Source organism: Tachypleus tridentatus, chromosome 10, assembly GCF_004210375.1.
Source record: "Tachypleus tridentatus isolate NWPU-2018 chromosome 10, ASM421037v1, whole genome shotgun sequence".
Lineage (NCBI taxonomy): Eukaryota > Metazoa > Arthropoda > Merostomata > Xiphosura > Limulidae > Tachypleus > Tachypleus tridentatus.
This window is the reverse complement of record NC_134834.1, coordinates 79,848,634-79,862,239: the sequence shown is the minus strand read 5'-3', so window position 1 is coordinate 79,862,239 and position 13,606 is coordinate 79,848,634. Positions and strand designations below refer to the sequence as shown.

The window sequence follows — 13,606 nt, the reverse complement described above, 5'->3', positions numbered from 1 at the left end:
GTCTATAGAAAGCTTCTATGTAGCTTTGTGTGAAATATAAAGCACAGTTGAGTTCTCTTGCTACTAAGGATAATTTCGACCATAAACTAGCTTCTTCCAGCTTAGGAGTTTTGAATTAATACTAAATCCTTACACTAATTTTAATACAGATTTTAGCTTGTTGACTGTGTTTAGGTGGTGAAGGCGGGTTCTTGCTGAAATAAAATTATATATTTGACCTATAAATACGGAAAATCTTTGAAGTTTAGTACATTTTAACATGGATATATGCATACATTTTAGTGGTTTTATTTTATATATTGCAAATAATTTATTGGCATTACTGTTTTGTACGGTAACTTTTTGGTGTAACAAACCGAAGTCGCCTCATCTATATTAAAACAATGGTTATCGTCTGTTCCCAGCTAGAGTAAATGCCCGCTATGGCTTCTCGCCCGACAAGTAAAGGAACAATAGTCATTCATCTTAGTTTTCGATTTATGTTTTTCTTGATTAAAACTTGCTTTTACACCAGTATCAAATGGCTTTTGTTTGTAGGCGAAGCGTTTTTCAAGCTCGGAAAGTTCGTTGACGCTGAACAGTGGTACAAAGAAGCCCTTCGAGTGAAACCGGATCACGTTCCAGCACATCTTACATATGCGAAATTATTATCTAAATGGGTAAGGAGCGCCCCCTATTGGCGATATAGTATAAAATTGTATGTTGTTAAAATATCTTAATTAGCTTAATTATTAACCATTGAAGCACAGTACAGTGAGTACGATGTAAGAATTGGAGTCTCTTCTGATTATTTTGTAAAAGAAAAATGAAGATTATAATAAAAGAGATTATAAATTCGATAATTCTTCGATTTAAACTAAGAGCTAAACTAAGGAAATAAGCTTAAAAACGAAGATACATATAATATTTTGACTTGACATTTTCTTGCATGTTTTTTGTTAGAAAATATTAAGTGCCGGTTATTTGAATAGAATATAACAATTTCAAAAAACGAAAGCATCTCAAATGGCACACACAGCACTGAGTTGAATAATTTGTCTTTCTTACAGAACCGACTTTTGGAAGCAGAACAGTGGTTTCTGAAGGCTAAATCTATTGCACCAAATGACTCGAGTGTTTATCAGCACTATGGTAAGTGTACCTTACAAATGACGCGAGTGAGTTTATCGGGCTACGTACTAAAAGGTTCAAGGTTTTAGTCGTGATATACCATTTTTTTAGCACTGGGGATTGGGAGGAAGGGGAGCTATAATTGTAATATTAAATCCCAACATAAAGTTAAGAGTACGCGTATAGGTGTCGGTGCTGTGTGGTTGGCTATCCAACAATTCTAAATAAGGGATGGCTATTTCCGAACGTTAAGAGTGTCTTTGTTCTGGCCTCTCAGCCAAAGTGTTGAACAAGATACCGCTCAGGTTGAAAATATCAAATTAGTTTAACCATTTAATTATTAGAAATAACTCGTCCAGTATTTCCATATATGTGTACTTTTTTCACTTCTATGTCACATATTTTCACGATACTTAAACCAGTGTTTTAGTATATTTTCCGTCAAAGTTTTTATTGCATATTTGGTTTTACAACGGTTATTCCATTTTTCCCTGGTTCGAATCCCCATCACACTAAACATTCTCGCTCTTTCAGCTGTCCTACTATTCGTTGGTAAAAAAGTAGCCCAAGAGTTGGCGGTGGGTGGTGATAACTAGCTGCCTTCCCTCTAGTCTTACACTGCTAAATAAGGGATAGCTAGCACAGATAGCCCTCGTGTAGCTTTGCGCGAAATTCAAAGTAAACAAACAAAACTTCTTTTTTCAGGTTTGTTTGTTTTTTGCAAAGTATCACAATAGATTTATTTTTGGTCAAATTTGCCTAAATGTTTCAGGTTGAGTTATTAACATTCTAGGTTGAAAACATTGCATTTAATCATAGGCGTTATTTGTATTGACTTTACTAATATTAAATCTGTTTTGCAGCTTTACGCTTTCGATTATTTTATCGGTTTCTGGAGATTCTTTGCGACTGTTTTCCGTAAGAAAATTTACTGGTGCAGTAAGTTTTATATGGTATTAGGTCTTAACAATGTTTGGTGTCCTCGCTTTCTTAGGCCAGTTTTTATCAGAATCAGAACGCCATAACGAAGCTGCTGAAACATACATCCGAGCTGCTCAGCTGTCCCCTGAAGAGTACGAAATCGTTTTCAACGCTGCCAATACCTTAAGGTAACTACCTTTTATCTTTGTCAAAGAAATAAAGTTCGTGATAGAACAAGGTTACATTCTAGAATGCGATGTAACACAATTCTGTTTTATAAACCATTCTAGTGTAATTTCAAACTCATTATGTTTTAGTATTCACGAATCTGTTCACATCTAGATGCAGTATGAAGTTATTTTAATCTAAATTACTGCATAAGAAAAATAATGCAGGTGCATTTGAACCTAGCTTGAATATGAACGACCAGTTTTTCATAATATTTGGATTAAATGAATATTATTTTTTCTTTATTTTTCGTTTGACTCGTTATGACACTTTTCGTTAGAATTACAGAAGTAATTTAAAGCCGTATATCACGTAGATGAGGTATACAGTATTACGTTATTATTGTGTCAAGAAAGTCGTAAAGGAAAAAGGCTTAGAGCGTGAATAATTTTATTGTTGGAACGGTTCCATTCCTCAGTACGGATAGGGATTTTAACAATGTTTCTATTACAGTTCTGGGAAATAGCACACCTTGTAGAAATAACGCTGTTTGCAAAAGATAAAAATCAAATAATCAAGCTGTTATTTTACTTCAAGTTATTCTATTCGTGAAACCACTTTTACTATTGAACACAATAGAATATCCTGATTCTGTTTATTACCCTCTCCTAGAACAAATAGAAGAGTTCTCTGGAACCTGTTTTCCATTATTACACGGCCGGCATGGCCAGGTGGGTTGAGGCGTTCGACTCGTAATCCGAGGATTGCGGGTTCAAATCCCCGTCACACCAAACTTGATCGCCCTTTCAGACGTGAGGGCGTTATAATGTGACGGTCAATCCTACTATTTGTTGGTAAAAGAGTAGCCCAAGAGTTGGCGGTGGGTGGTGATGACTAGCTGCTTTCCCTCTAGTCTTATATTGTTAAATTAGGGACGGCTAGCGCAGATAGCTCTCGAGTAGCTTTGTGCGAAATTAAAAACAAACAAACAAACAAACCATTATAACACGAAAACTCAGAACTTTGTGTGACATCACCGTTGGAAAAAGTATATGACAAATTTACTCTTAGTGTATGTTCAACTGGAACTTAGGGAACAGTTGTAGTTGTTGTTATATCTTATATCTGCTACCATAAGTTCAAGAGAAGATTGTGAAAAAAGAAATAACACATAATTTTACGGAATTAGAAGAAACTGTGAAACTAATTCTACTATTAGTTATATATTTGAGTTAACTGTTTGTTTGTTTGATTTTTTCATGCGAAGTGTGTGTTTTTGCACTTTAATTTTAAATGTGACTGAACTAAAAGCAACTATTTAGTGTTTTAATAATCTTATTAAGTTTCGTATATTCCTACCTTTAGGCAGGCTGGTCGAAATGAAGAAGCCGAAAATTATTACCATTTAGCTGTTAAGCTGCGTCCAAAGGTAAGATTTTTAGAATTACGATAAGAAATGTTTAACTTGAGAATATGTCACACAAACGGTTAGTGTTGTAAGGTAATCGTTTAACACTATTATTCATGTGCGTGTTTTTCTTATAGCAAAGCCACACCGGGCTATCTGCTGAGCCCACCCAGGGGAATCGAACACCTGATTGTAGCGTTGTAAATCCGGATACACACCCCTGTACTAGCGGGGGGCTCTCTATTATTCATTACCTGTGTGCTTAACAGTGTCGTTCGCTGAGTACCTAGCACTATTAATCATTATTAACTGAATGCTTAATATCATCATTCATTCGCAGTGTGCTTAACACTGCCATTTATTAACTGAGTGCTCAGCACTGTCGTCCATTACTGGATAACACTGTGAGTCACTAACTGAGTACTTAACATTGTCATGTTACCTGGTGCCTTGGAACCGACAAAATCGTAGATTCACAGAGAATTTTATACACAAATAGATTAATTTGATACGCCAGTGGTTTCTGGAAACGTTAGTAACTGTATAGTTGCATTGTGTAACATTGGCTTACTATTTAACAACAAAATATAATATTTGTTTCCTTTAGCGCAAAGCTACTCGGTGGGCTATCTTTTCTGTGTCCACCACAGAAAATCGAATACAATGTTTGCGCCAAAACCTCCACTTTTTACTGTAATAATAACCTGGTTTCAACTGCAGTTCAACAAAATAGAAATACACAAAAGACATGACCACTAACACAGTTCAAATACGCTCTGGTCTTTCTCGAAGAATCAAAGGACACAACATAGCTCTACGTCATTACCGCCTCAACGACAGGAAATTTCATGTAGTTTCACATGGTTGTCTCCATATCTTTACACTTACTACAGTACAGAAAAAGAAGAACCATCTCATTAGACCACATAGTCCACACTTTGTGCCTCGAGCGTCACTGAGGTCTTCCCTTCCTGTTCACGACTCAAATAAACTATTTTTCGCCTGGTTGTTTGCAGCCGTATAATTTTTTTTTCTTTAACGGTATAGTGGACATAGTCGAATTCTACTTGAGATACATTATGTTGTCTATTGTATTTTACAGACCTCTTCAGTCATTTTGTCCAGGTCACTCACCACGCAATTGTTTTATTTATTTCGTAACAGGTTTGTTTTGGTTTATTTTGAATTTCGCGCAAAGCTACACGAGGGCTGTCTGCGCTGGCCGTCCCTAATTTAGCAGTGTAAAACAAGATGGAAGGCAGCTAGTCATCACCACCCACCGCCAACTCTTGGGCTGCTCTTTTTACCAACGAATAGTGGGATTGACCGTCACATTATAACGCCCCCACGGCTGAAAGGGCGAGCATGTTTGATGCGACGGGGATTCGAACCCGCGACCCTCGGATTACGAGTCGAATGCTTTAACCAGCTGGCCATATCGGGCCGCTATAGTGTGAACTGTATTTTGAGTTTGAGGATTTGGATTGGATCTTGTCTGTTTAAATACTTGTGGATATCAAGAGATCTTAAAACAACACATCACATGATAACAGTGGAACAGATATGTCCAGCAGTCAGTCTTTTTTTTTTCAAAGGATTCATGCCACTTTCCATAAATAACGTGAGACTCATTTTGGTTTCAAAAATACAATAATAAGCTCTATAAGTAACCCGATAAAATTCCATATCTCAATCCTATATGCAGTGATTATCACCCACTGATTCGAAGACAGTGAATGTTTTTGCCGGTTCACATAAACCTTCAGTGATGGAAAGAAAAAGAAAGAAAGGAAAATGGTGATACAAAATAGTCGATTAAATTTCTAAATACTTTCAGAACTTGTTTTTACAACTCTACATTCTTATAACATTTACGAGGTCTGTTCAAAAAATTCGCGGACTGTTTGAATTGCGCGGCTCCAGTTGGTTCTAGGGGAATCCGCTTGGTGTCGTTAGGTTTGCACAGATCAGCTGATTACGACGCCATTTCCCGATTGTAGATATCTTTATTTGTGTATTAGCTACGCGGTTTTAAGTGAAGTGCGATTTTTTCGTTTCAGAATGAATGACCTGAAGGAGCAACGACTTGCTGTGAAATTTTGTGTTAAACTTGGAAAATCTGCGACTTAAAAATTTTTGCTATGCTTAACACGGCTTACGGTGATGTTGCTATGAATCGTACGGCATGTTTCAAGTGGCATGAACGTTTTAAGGATGGTCGACAGTCCATTGAAGATGATGAGCGTCCTGGACGTCCTTCCACGTCAACTGACGACCCACACGTCGACAAAACCAACATCCTGGTGCGGGCAAATCGACGTCTGACTGTCAAGGAGCTTGCTGAAGAGTGTGGGATATCAGTTAGATCTTGTTACGAGATTTTGACCGAAAAATTGAAGATGCACCGCATTGCTGCGAAATTTGTGCCTCAGAACTCTTGAGCTTTTGGCCAAACACTCGATCACTGTTCTTCCCCCCCCCTACTCACCTGACCTTGCTCCTTGCAATTTTTTCTTGTTCCCCAAACTCAAAAGACCCTTGAAAGGAAGAAGATTTGTGACGATTCCCGAGATTAAGGCAAATGCGACGAAGGAGCTGGAGGACATTACAAAAGAAGCGTACCAGGACTGTTTCAACAAGTGGAAACACCGTTGGGATAAGTGTGTGCGTTGGGGAGAAGAGTACTTTGAAGGGGACCCAGACCTGTAACTTCTAAATAAAGTACATTCTGTTTTATGACGTCAGTCCGCGTATTTTTTGAACAGCCCTCGTACATGGTCGCTATAATACAAATATTATATATAAACTACTACTTTTCACTTTTTTACAGTTTAGTGATATTTGGTGATATAATGTAAGTTTAGTTACTTTAACCAAGTTACCAACAGTAATTAATAGGCCTACTTATTTACGTTCTGTAATGCTAACAATAACAAATTTGGAGCTTGCTTTCGGGGAATCTCCGTTATAGCCTCTTCGTGAAGTATCCGAGTTATTTATGAGGCTGAGACGATTCGTTTGGTACCATTTAGAAGTTAGTGAGTTAAGTAATTTAGGAGAAAGGATTTTCGGGAAATCCCTAGTTCGACAAGTGAGGAGATGTGAACATTTTTACCTTTGTGCAAACCTCAGGGCCGAAACGACTTGTTTGAACCATTGAGAAGACGGTTTAAGGGTAGTTACCTGACATATTGACACTGAATCTTATTGTATAGATATACACACATATATATTATAGTATAGGCCTATTTTATCTCAAGTAGACTATAAACTTTTCACAAATATTTTGACGTCCACAAAAAGTATGAAAAGTTATTATCGACCACAAAAAATAATTTTTCAACCACGAGTATAACTATTTTCGAACTATGTACTTCATATGTATAGGTCTTGCAATGTAGTATAGGTATTTTTACCCCAATCAGTATTAGGCCATTTATTAATAGAAATCTTCTCTTATCCACTCAATGAGTCTTTGTCCAGACACTTTTACCAAGACAATGCACGTAATACGTAAATATATATATGTATAATTTTAACTCCAAAAGTTTGGTCTTCATTTTTTTAAAAGACAAATTTATTTCATACAAATCAAGTATGTGAAGTGTAAATTATTACATCAAAATATATTTTTATTTTATGCAGGACGTAACAAGTCACATGAATCTGGGAGCCATGCTTCATGTTAATGGCAAACTTCTGGAAGCTGAGTCCAGTTACCTTGAAGCTCTTCGCTTAAAGCCTGATGACTTTATAACTCAAAATAACCTCCAGAAACTTCGAAACTTACTAGCACAGAAAGGTCTTCGTACCACAACCCATCACCGTCTATAACTTTACAGTTTCTGCTTGGAGCTTTTGTTTTCCACTGAAGTGACCATCTATTGCTAAACTCTATCACCAACAGATCTCTCGAAGATGGTTATGGTTCAGATACCTTGTCATTTACATAAATAGGAAATAGTCAAAATGTTAGTTCTGGTCATAAAAAGTGCTTTATTGGTGAGAGTTTGAAAAACTGTAATAACTACTTTACACTACTTTCGGTAACATGGATATTAGTGTTAGTTCAGAAACAACCTCTATTACTATCATTAACGTGGAACATCTACCAGTGATAACACAAGGCAGTGAAAAATATAGTTTATTTGAGAAGAAAAACAACAGCATATATCACGTTTATCATCCTGTACAGATGTCTACTGATGATAAAGTTAGAAGGCTGGATATAGATAAGATTTGTCTTGCTGTTACAAAATAAATGGCTGCTTTAGATTGGGATTTGCCTCAAACTGTAAACTAGTAACAATTAGTAATTTTGTTGAGAAACGTTATGTAAAAGAGAATGATAAAAGGTCAACATTTGTTCGTTATCATCTGCTCTGCCTACAAGTAAAATGGTTCAGTAGGGTAGTGCAGGTGATTACAAATAGGCTTACCATAGATTCAGCTTTTTGTTGTATAAAGAAATTGCTGTATTCTGCCATCAACTAAAAAAGTGTTTGTTAGGATACTCCTATACAATGTTAAGTAAAATTTATATGGTTTAAAAGTAGTTTTTACTTAATCACAAATTTTGACATGTTGGTCAGTAGTCTTTACTCTTTCGTTTCTTGTTTTTTTTTAATCTATAGTACATTTTAAACGTGACGCACTAACTGTGATTTTCCTCAAGCTATACTGAGATTAGCGACAATACTACGTTTTCTGTGGCTCTTAGAACTGCCTTTATAGACAGCTTGCTAGACAAAATGTAAGACATTCACTTTTAGACTCTAACCTAAAAACATCTGATATAACACATTGCATATCTTCGTATAAAATAAAGCAACTTTAATGCAATAAGTTTTGTTTTCCACAGAACAAAAAACAAACGGAAAACACTAGTCAAGTAGAGATAGACAAATCCTTCAGAGTGAGGTAGATATTTTATACTATTTTATTATATAAATTCTTTTGTGATCTCTATAAAAACTTATTTCAAAATGCACGAAATGAACAACTTTCTGTTCGTTTTGTTTGTTGCACAAGTTTCATTTATAAAGCTACTGGTTGTATATGTTTTTTCAAAAGACCAATGCGCTTTGAACTGATAATAGGCTCTGAAAGGCTGGTATATAATTATTAATTCATAACCATCCAACTCAACAAATCTGGTTTCAAAAAATGTAGCATATTAACTGAGCTACATTTGTGTAAACAAATGTTACTAGCAGTTAGTACCACTGTTCACTAATATCACAGAAGTTATTTGTCAATGTTTATTTATGAGGATGACCTACATGCGGATAGGAATAATAAGTGCTACACTCTATTCTTTATTCACTTATCCAAATAACATGAAGTCTTTGATTAATATGAATGTTAAAGTTTGTAACATTCCTGGACCATTATTATTAACTTATCACTTGTACAGTTTTCAGAAACCTTTTATGTATAAGAAGAAAACAAATGATCTTACATCTGAGAAAAGAGATGAAATCAAAAGAAAACAACGTGACGTAATAACTGTATTTTAACTCATCTTGTTTCTCTAAATGAAAGGTGTTGTTAAAGACTTTATATTTCCGAAAATTGCTTAAATTTGTTGATTTGACACATTTTATCGCTTTATGTACGTGTTTTGGAATTACTACAAAATTCAGAAACTTTGCTCCTACAATGTTAAAAATCAACAAATGTTGTAAAAACAGAGATTATTGTGATAGAGTTTTCTGAATTGAAAGGTCCAGTTTCTTTTGCGAAATAATGTGCTTGCTGAAATGTTACTTAAACTGTCCATTCTGGTTCTAAGATGCATATTGAATCCATGGACATCAAAATTAATATCTTAATACTCCTAATAAGTCTTAGGTAACTGTACTTGTTCTGTATTTATTATTTCTTTTTTTTTTACTTTCTCAGTAAATTCAGCGTACATTTTTTATATAAATTTAATGGCACCTTAAGAACATTAAGTCTGGATGCATTTTGTCGACTGTGTTACCTTCTAGTCACGAGGCTGTCGTTTTTCGGAATCATGATAGAATTATGAGGCTGCTCATGTATTTAAATAGCAATGAAATACAATTTTGGTTTTAGTTCTTGTGAGACTGTGTAGAGAGTTTCAATATTCAAGGGAAGTAAACACGATTTATTTGGTTCTCTCATTATTATCAGATGGTTAAGTTATTAGTTTGAGATTTGTGGAATGAATGTACATATTATGCTGTGGGTGATGAATAAAATAATTCTGGATGGCATGCTGTATTTTTATTTCTTGAAATAACACACTCGGTGCACGTATACTACAAATAGTTCTAAAGAATATCCGCTACGGCAAATAATACCTTCGGTGTGTATGTACTACAAATAGTTCTGAAGAAACTCCGCTACGACAAATAACACCTTTGATAAAAGTAATTAAAATTTTCAATAGCTTTCTAATAGTATTTTCTATTTAGTTACTTGTATTTTTAACAACAAAAAATATATGATTCAACGTAAGACTATTTTTGGAAGGAGATTAGTTACAGAAGCTATGATACAGAAATTTCTACACTTAAAAGTGAGGTAAACGGTTGTATAGGACAGGATCCAGGGATCAATTTTGTCTAGATTATTTCTTTGATCTGAGTAATCCTTAAGGTTCTTATATCCTATTAAGATGGACCACAAGCATGTTGTGGTCATCCAATATTTCCACATTGTTTTATTATTCCCTGTAATAGTCCTTACACTTCACTCAGAAACGTCTTCGTCTCACTATGGCTGGAAAATTTAAACTGTTTCATTCAGCTATATATATATATCCAGATAGTACCATTTTACTTGTTTGTGTACTTCTTATTGTAACATTTCATTTTTTTGGACAGTTCTGGTAGTAATTCTATGAATAACCAACGATCCGTCTATTCTGTTAATCTTTTTTATATTTATTTGTTCAGTTTTTTACATGTCCGTGGAACGAATACAATATCTATAAGCTTTCAGTATAGTCATATCCCTGATAGCTATAACTTTAAAAAGAATTAAAACCACAATTATAAATTTGTGAAATGCAATACTTAAGTTTGCTTACAAACTGCCAAAATAGGAACTGAATTTTATAAACTTGTGATTGTGGTTTTAATTCTTGTTCATTACTATTTTGTAGTAGGATCCCTACTTCATTTTAAAGCTTATAATTTTTAATACTCGTGTTTACTTTATATGTTATATCTCTATGAAGTATATATATACTTTTCCTTTAGAAACAGTCGCGAGTCTACCCATTAGTATGTGGCGCCATCTGTTGGGTTGAAAATATATTTAATTACGTGCATGATATCTTTACAATTTATGTTATACCTGTATATATATATGAATTTTTATCTGAATATCAAAAGTGGATATCCACAGACCAATCAAGTAAGTTGAGGAAATTTTGTAGCGATAGTTCTTGTCCTCTAGACGCTAGCCCCGCTGACGTCAATAGGCAGGTATTAGACATAAAAGTTAGTTTTCAGAAATTTTTAAATTGTTATACCGGAAATATTAGCTGTCTTTTTTAGAGTATTATTAGTATACATCCGCATAATATATTGTCAACAGTACTTTGAATGGTCGGTTTTCGCTCACGAATTCGATAGGGTGATTTTTCGGTGCAAAAATTATTTGGACTTCTTGTCGATTTCTACTATTAAGTGCTATTGTAGTTGCAATATAAGCTCTCAAGCCAAAATATCATAAGTTACAGGCTCGAAATCGATAGTTGTTTTCGTGGTAAAGGTGACTGAGGAAACTAGAAATACAGCAATTTTATTCAGGTCCTTTTTGTTCTCTCGTGTAGCTTTCCGCGAAATTCAAAAACAAATAGACAAACCCTTTTGTACATTTGTTTCCTTAAACATGATCTTAGAAATTGGCGGCTACATAAATGTACAGTGGAATGTATGTGAACATTTTGTTAAAATGTGTGGTCTGGGATAAGATCCGGCGTTAGAGAGTACATAAAGAATGCAACTGCTCCCAGACTTGGCCTTTAGGGACCTATTTTAAATGTCAATAAATGGACAGTACCTCTGCTACTTTAGTAGGACTTAAAATTATTGAAGGTACGACAAAGAAGGAGCCAATCAAAACTATAAATTTTCCAGTCAAATGTATAATGGAAACATGTACAACATAGATTGTTAGTCTGTTGAATTGAAATATGAAGAACAGAAATAAGTGTTTTCTGAATGACTTAAAACAATTGTATTTGCAAATTACACACTATAATTTCGTTATAAACACACCACGTATGTGTCTATAGGACTGAGTATATTTAGAAAAACATCTGAGCAAACGTCAGCTTTTTGTTATTCCACACAAGTTCATTTGGAGAACAGAAAAGGGAAACTAATGAAGCTGAATTCAAAAGATTCCAACTCGTTCTTCGTTTCAAAATGTAAATAACGGCCTGTCCAATTACAGAAGGGAAATAAACAGCCTAATAACATTAAATAAAACCCGGATTGTTTTCCCTTGTTGGTAACCCTAAAAGCTGTTTTTCTTCTTTTGAAATAAAAAACAAAACAGGTGAGGAGTTAATTCGCATTCTCGAACTGTAACCATCTTTGGTGAAGCTTGTTACAATGCAAATCTTTGGTTATGCAATAGTACGTATTCATGGCCACCAGACTGAAATCATTGGTGACGAAGAAAGTAGGTCCAGCTCAAGACCTAGAACGTATTCTGATAAAGTGCTGTTAACCTCAAGAAATAGCTTGGCAAAGCACGTTCCATCTTGAACTGAACAGAGCACCAGAGGAAATTAGAAAGAGTCACTAAACATAATCCTACCATTTAAATAATCATTCACATCACGTTGACAGTGATTTCTGAATTTATTAACAAACTTCTACTGGATTGTCTCAATCAGTAAGTAACATATAACACTAGCAGAATTACTGTTAACGAGGGCAGCTTACCAACAAGTTAAGACACCTTAGGAATTTGTAGAAAAAATTTAACTTTTGTATTAACCCAAGCTGAATGTTATAATGGAGATTCGTGCTAAACAAGTGTAAGAGATATAGAAATTAAATATAAATGCGTCAGGTCCTTGATTAGGATATGAGTATCACAATCAAGAAAAATAAAATTGAAATAGTCTTGAATAATAACAACAATTTTTACGTTCAGTAGTAATTGAAAAGATCAAATTCAACCAGAAAAAAAATCACAGCCAGACTACTGAAACCAATTTTAAAGATTGAAGATAAAATTTGTTAATTAAATATCTGGGTAATTCTTGATGATGAAAAACCCACCTGAAATAAAAAGTACCTAGGAAGGTCAAAACGTTGTTCTCTGCTTATCAATAGAATTGTTAATACCCATACCAGCCCTTCTGAGATACAAATACCTGGGTAAGTTTAACTATTAATTTTTTTTCTAAAAAGCTAGGAAGTGAAAGGAATAATGAGACGCTTGAAATATATAAGCTGAGAAAAGGTAATAATAAATACTAAGTCAAAAATGATGAAGTTTGCTTTCAAACACAGCAACAAATATATGTAATCTATGTTATCCGGTTAACGACAAAGTTATACCTTCTGTGTCTGTCCAGCATTTAGTTTTCTCACTGTTTTGCGAGCTTTTTATGGACAGGTTGTAATGGCATTCGACCTGAAATATACAAATCTAAGTTCGAATCATGTCACTGAACATGTTCGTCCTTACAACAGTGGGAGCATTATGTTATATATATAAATGTGACTGTCAATTTCACTTTTCGTTGGCAAAGAGTAGCCCAAGAATTGATAGAAAGTCGTGTTGACTAGCTGCCATCCCTCTAGTTTGTCACTGGAAACCGGTATAATACGAGATAGATAACCCTCTGGTAGTTGTGCGTGAAATTGAAGAAAACATATCAATGCCTCGCATTATCACTGTGTTGTTTTTGGATGAAAAGGGTGCTAGTTAAAGCCGTAATTATGGGCATGCATGTTTTTCACGATAGTTAGACGTAAATGAATTTTAGTCGTTTATTTC

General features: G+C 34.7%; 1 protein-coding gene across 4 annotated transcripts in view; it reads left to right on the top strand.

The window, feature by feature from the left end:
- Nucleotides 1-9,849, top strand: part of LOC143229677 (protein O-mannosyl-transferase TMTC2-like) — a 262,964-nt gene extending 253,115 nt beyond the window's left edge. For all 4 annotated transcript variants that reach the window (XM_076462361.1, XM_076462362.1, XM_076462363.1 and 1 more), the window contains 5 exons: nucleotides 538-659; nucleotides 1,050-1,131; nucleotides 2,105-2,219; nucleotides 3,565-3,628; nucleotides 7,253-9,849. In XM_076462361.1, the coding sequence (XP_076318476.1) occupies nucleotides 538-659; nucleotides 1,050-1,131; nucleotides 2,105-2,219; nucleotides 3,565-3,628; nucleotides 7,253-7,441 (572 nt within the window). In that variant the 3' untranslated portion in view covers nucleotides 7,442-9,849. The remainder of the gene's footprint in view (nucleotides 1-537; nucleotides 660-1,049; nucleotides 1,132-2,104; nucleotides 2,220-3,564; nucleotides 3,629-7,252) is intronic.
- The last annotated feature ends 3,757 nt before the right edge of the window (nucleotides 9,850-13,606 follow it).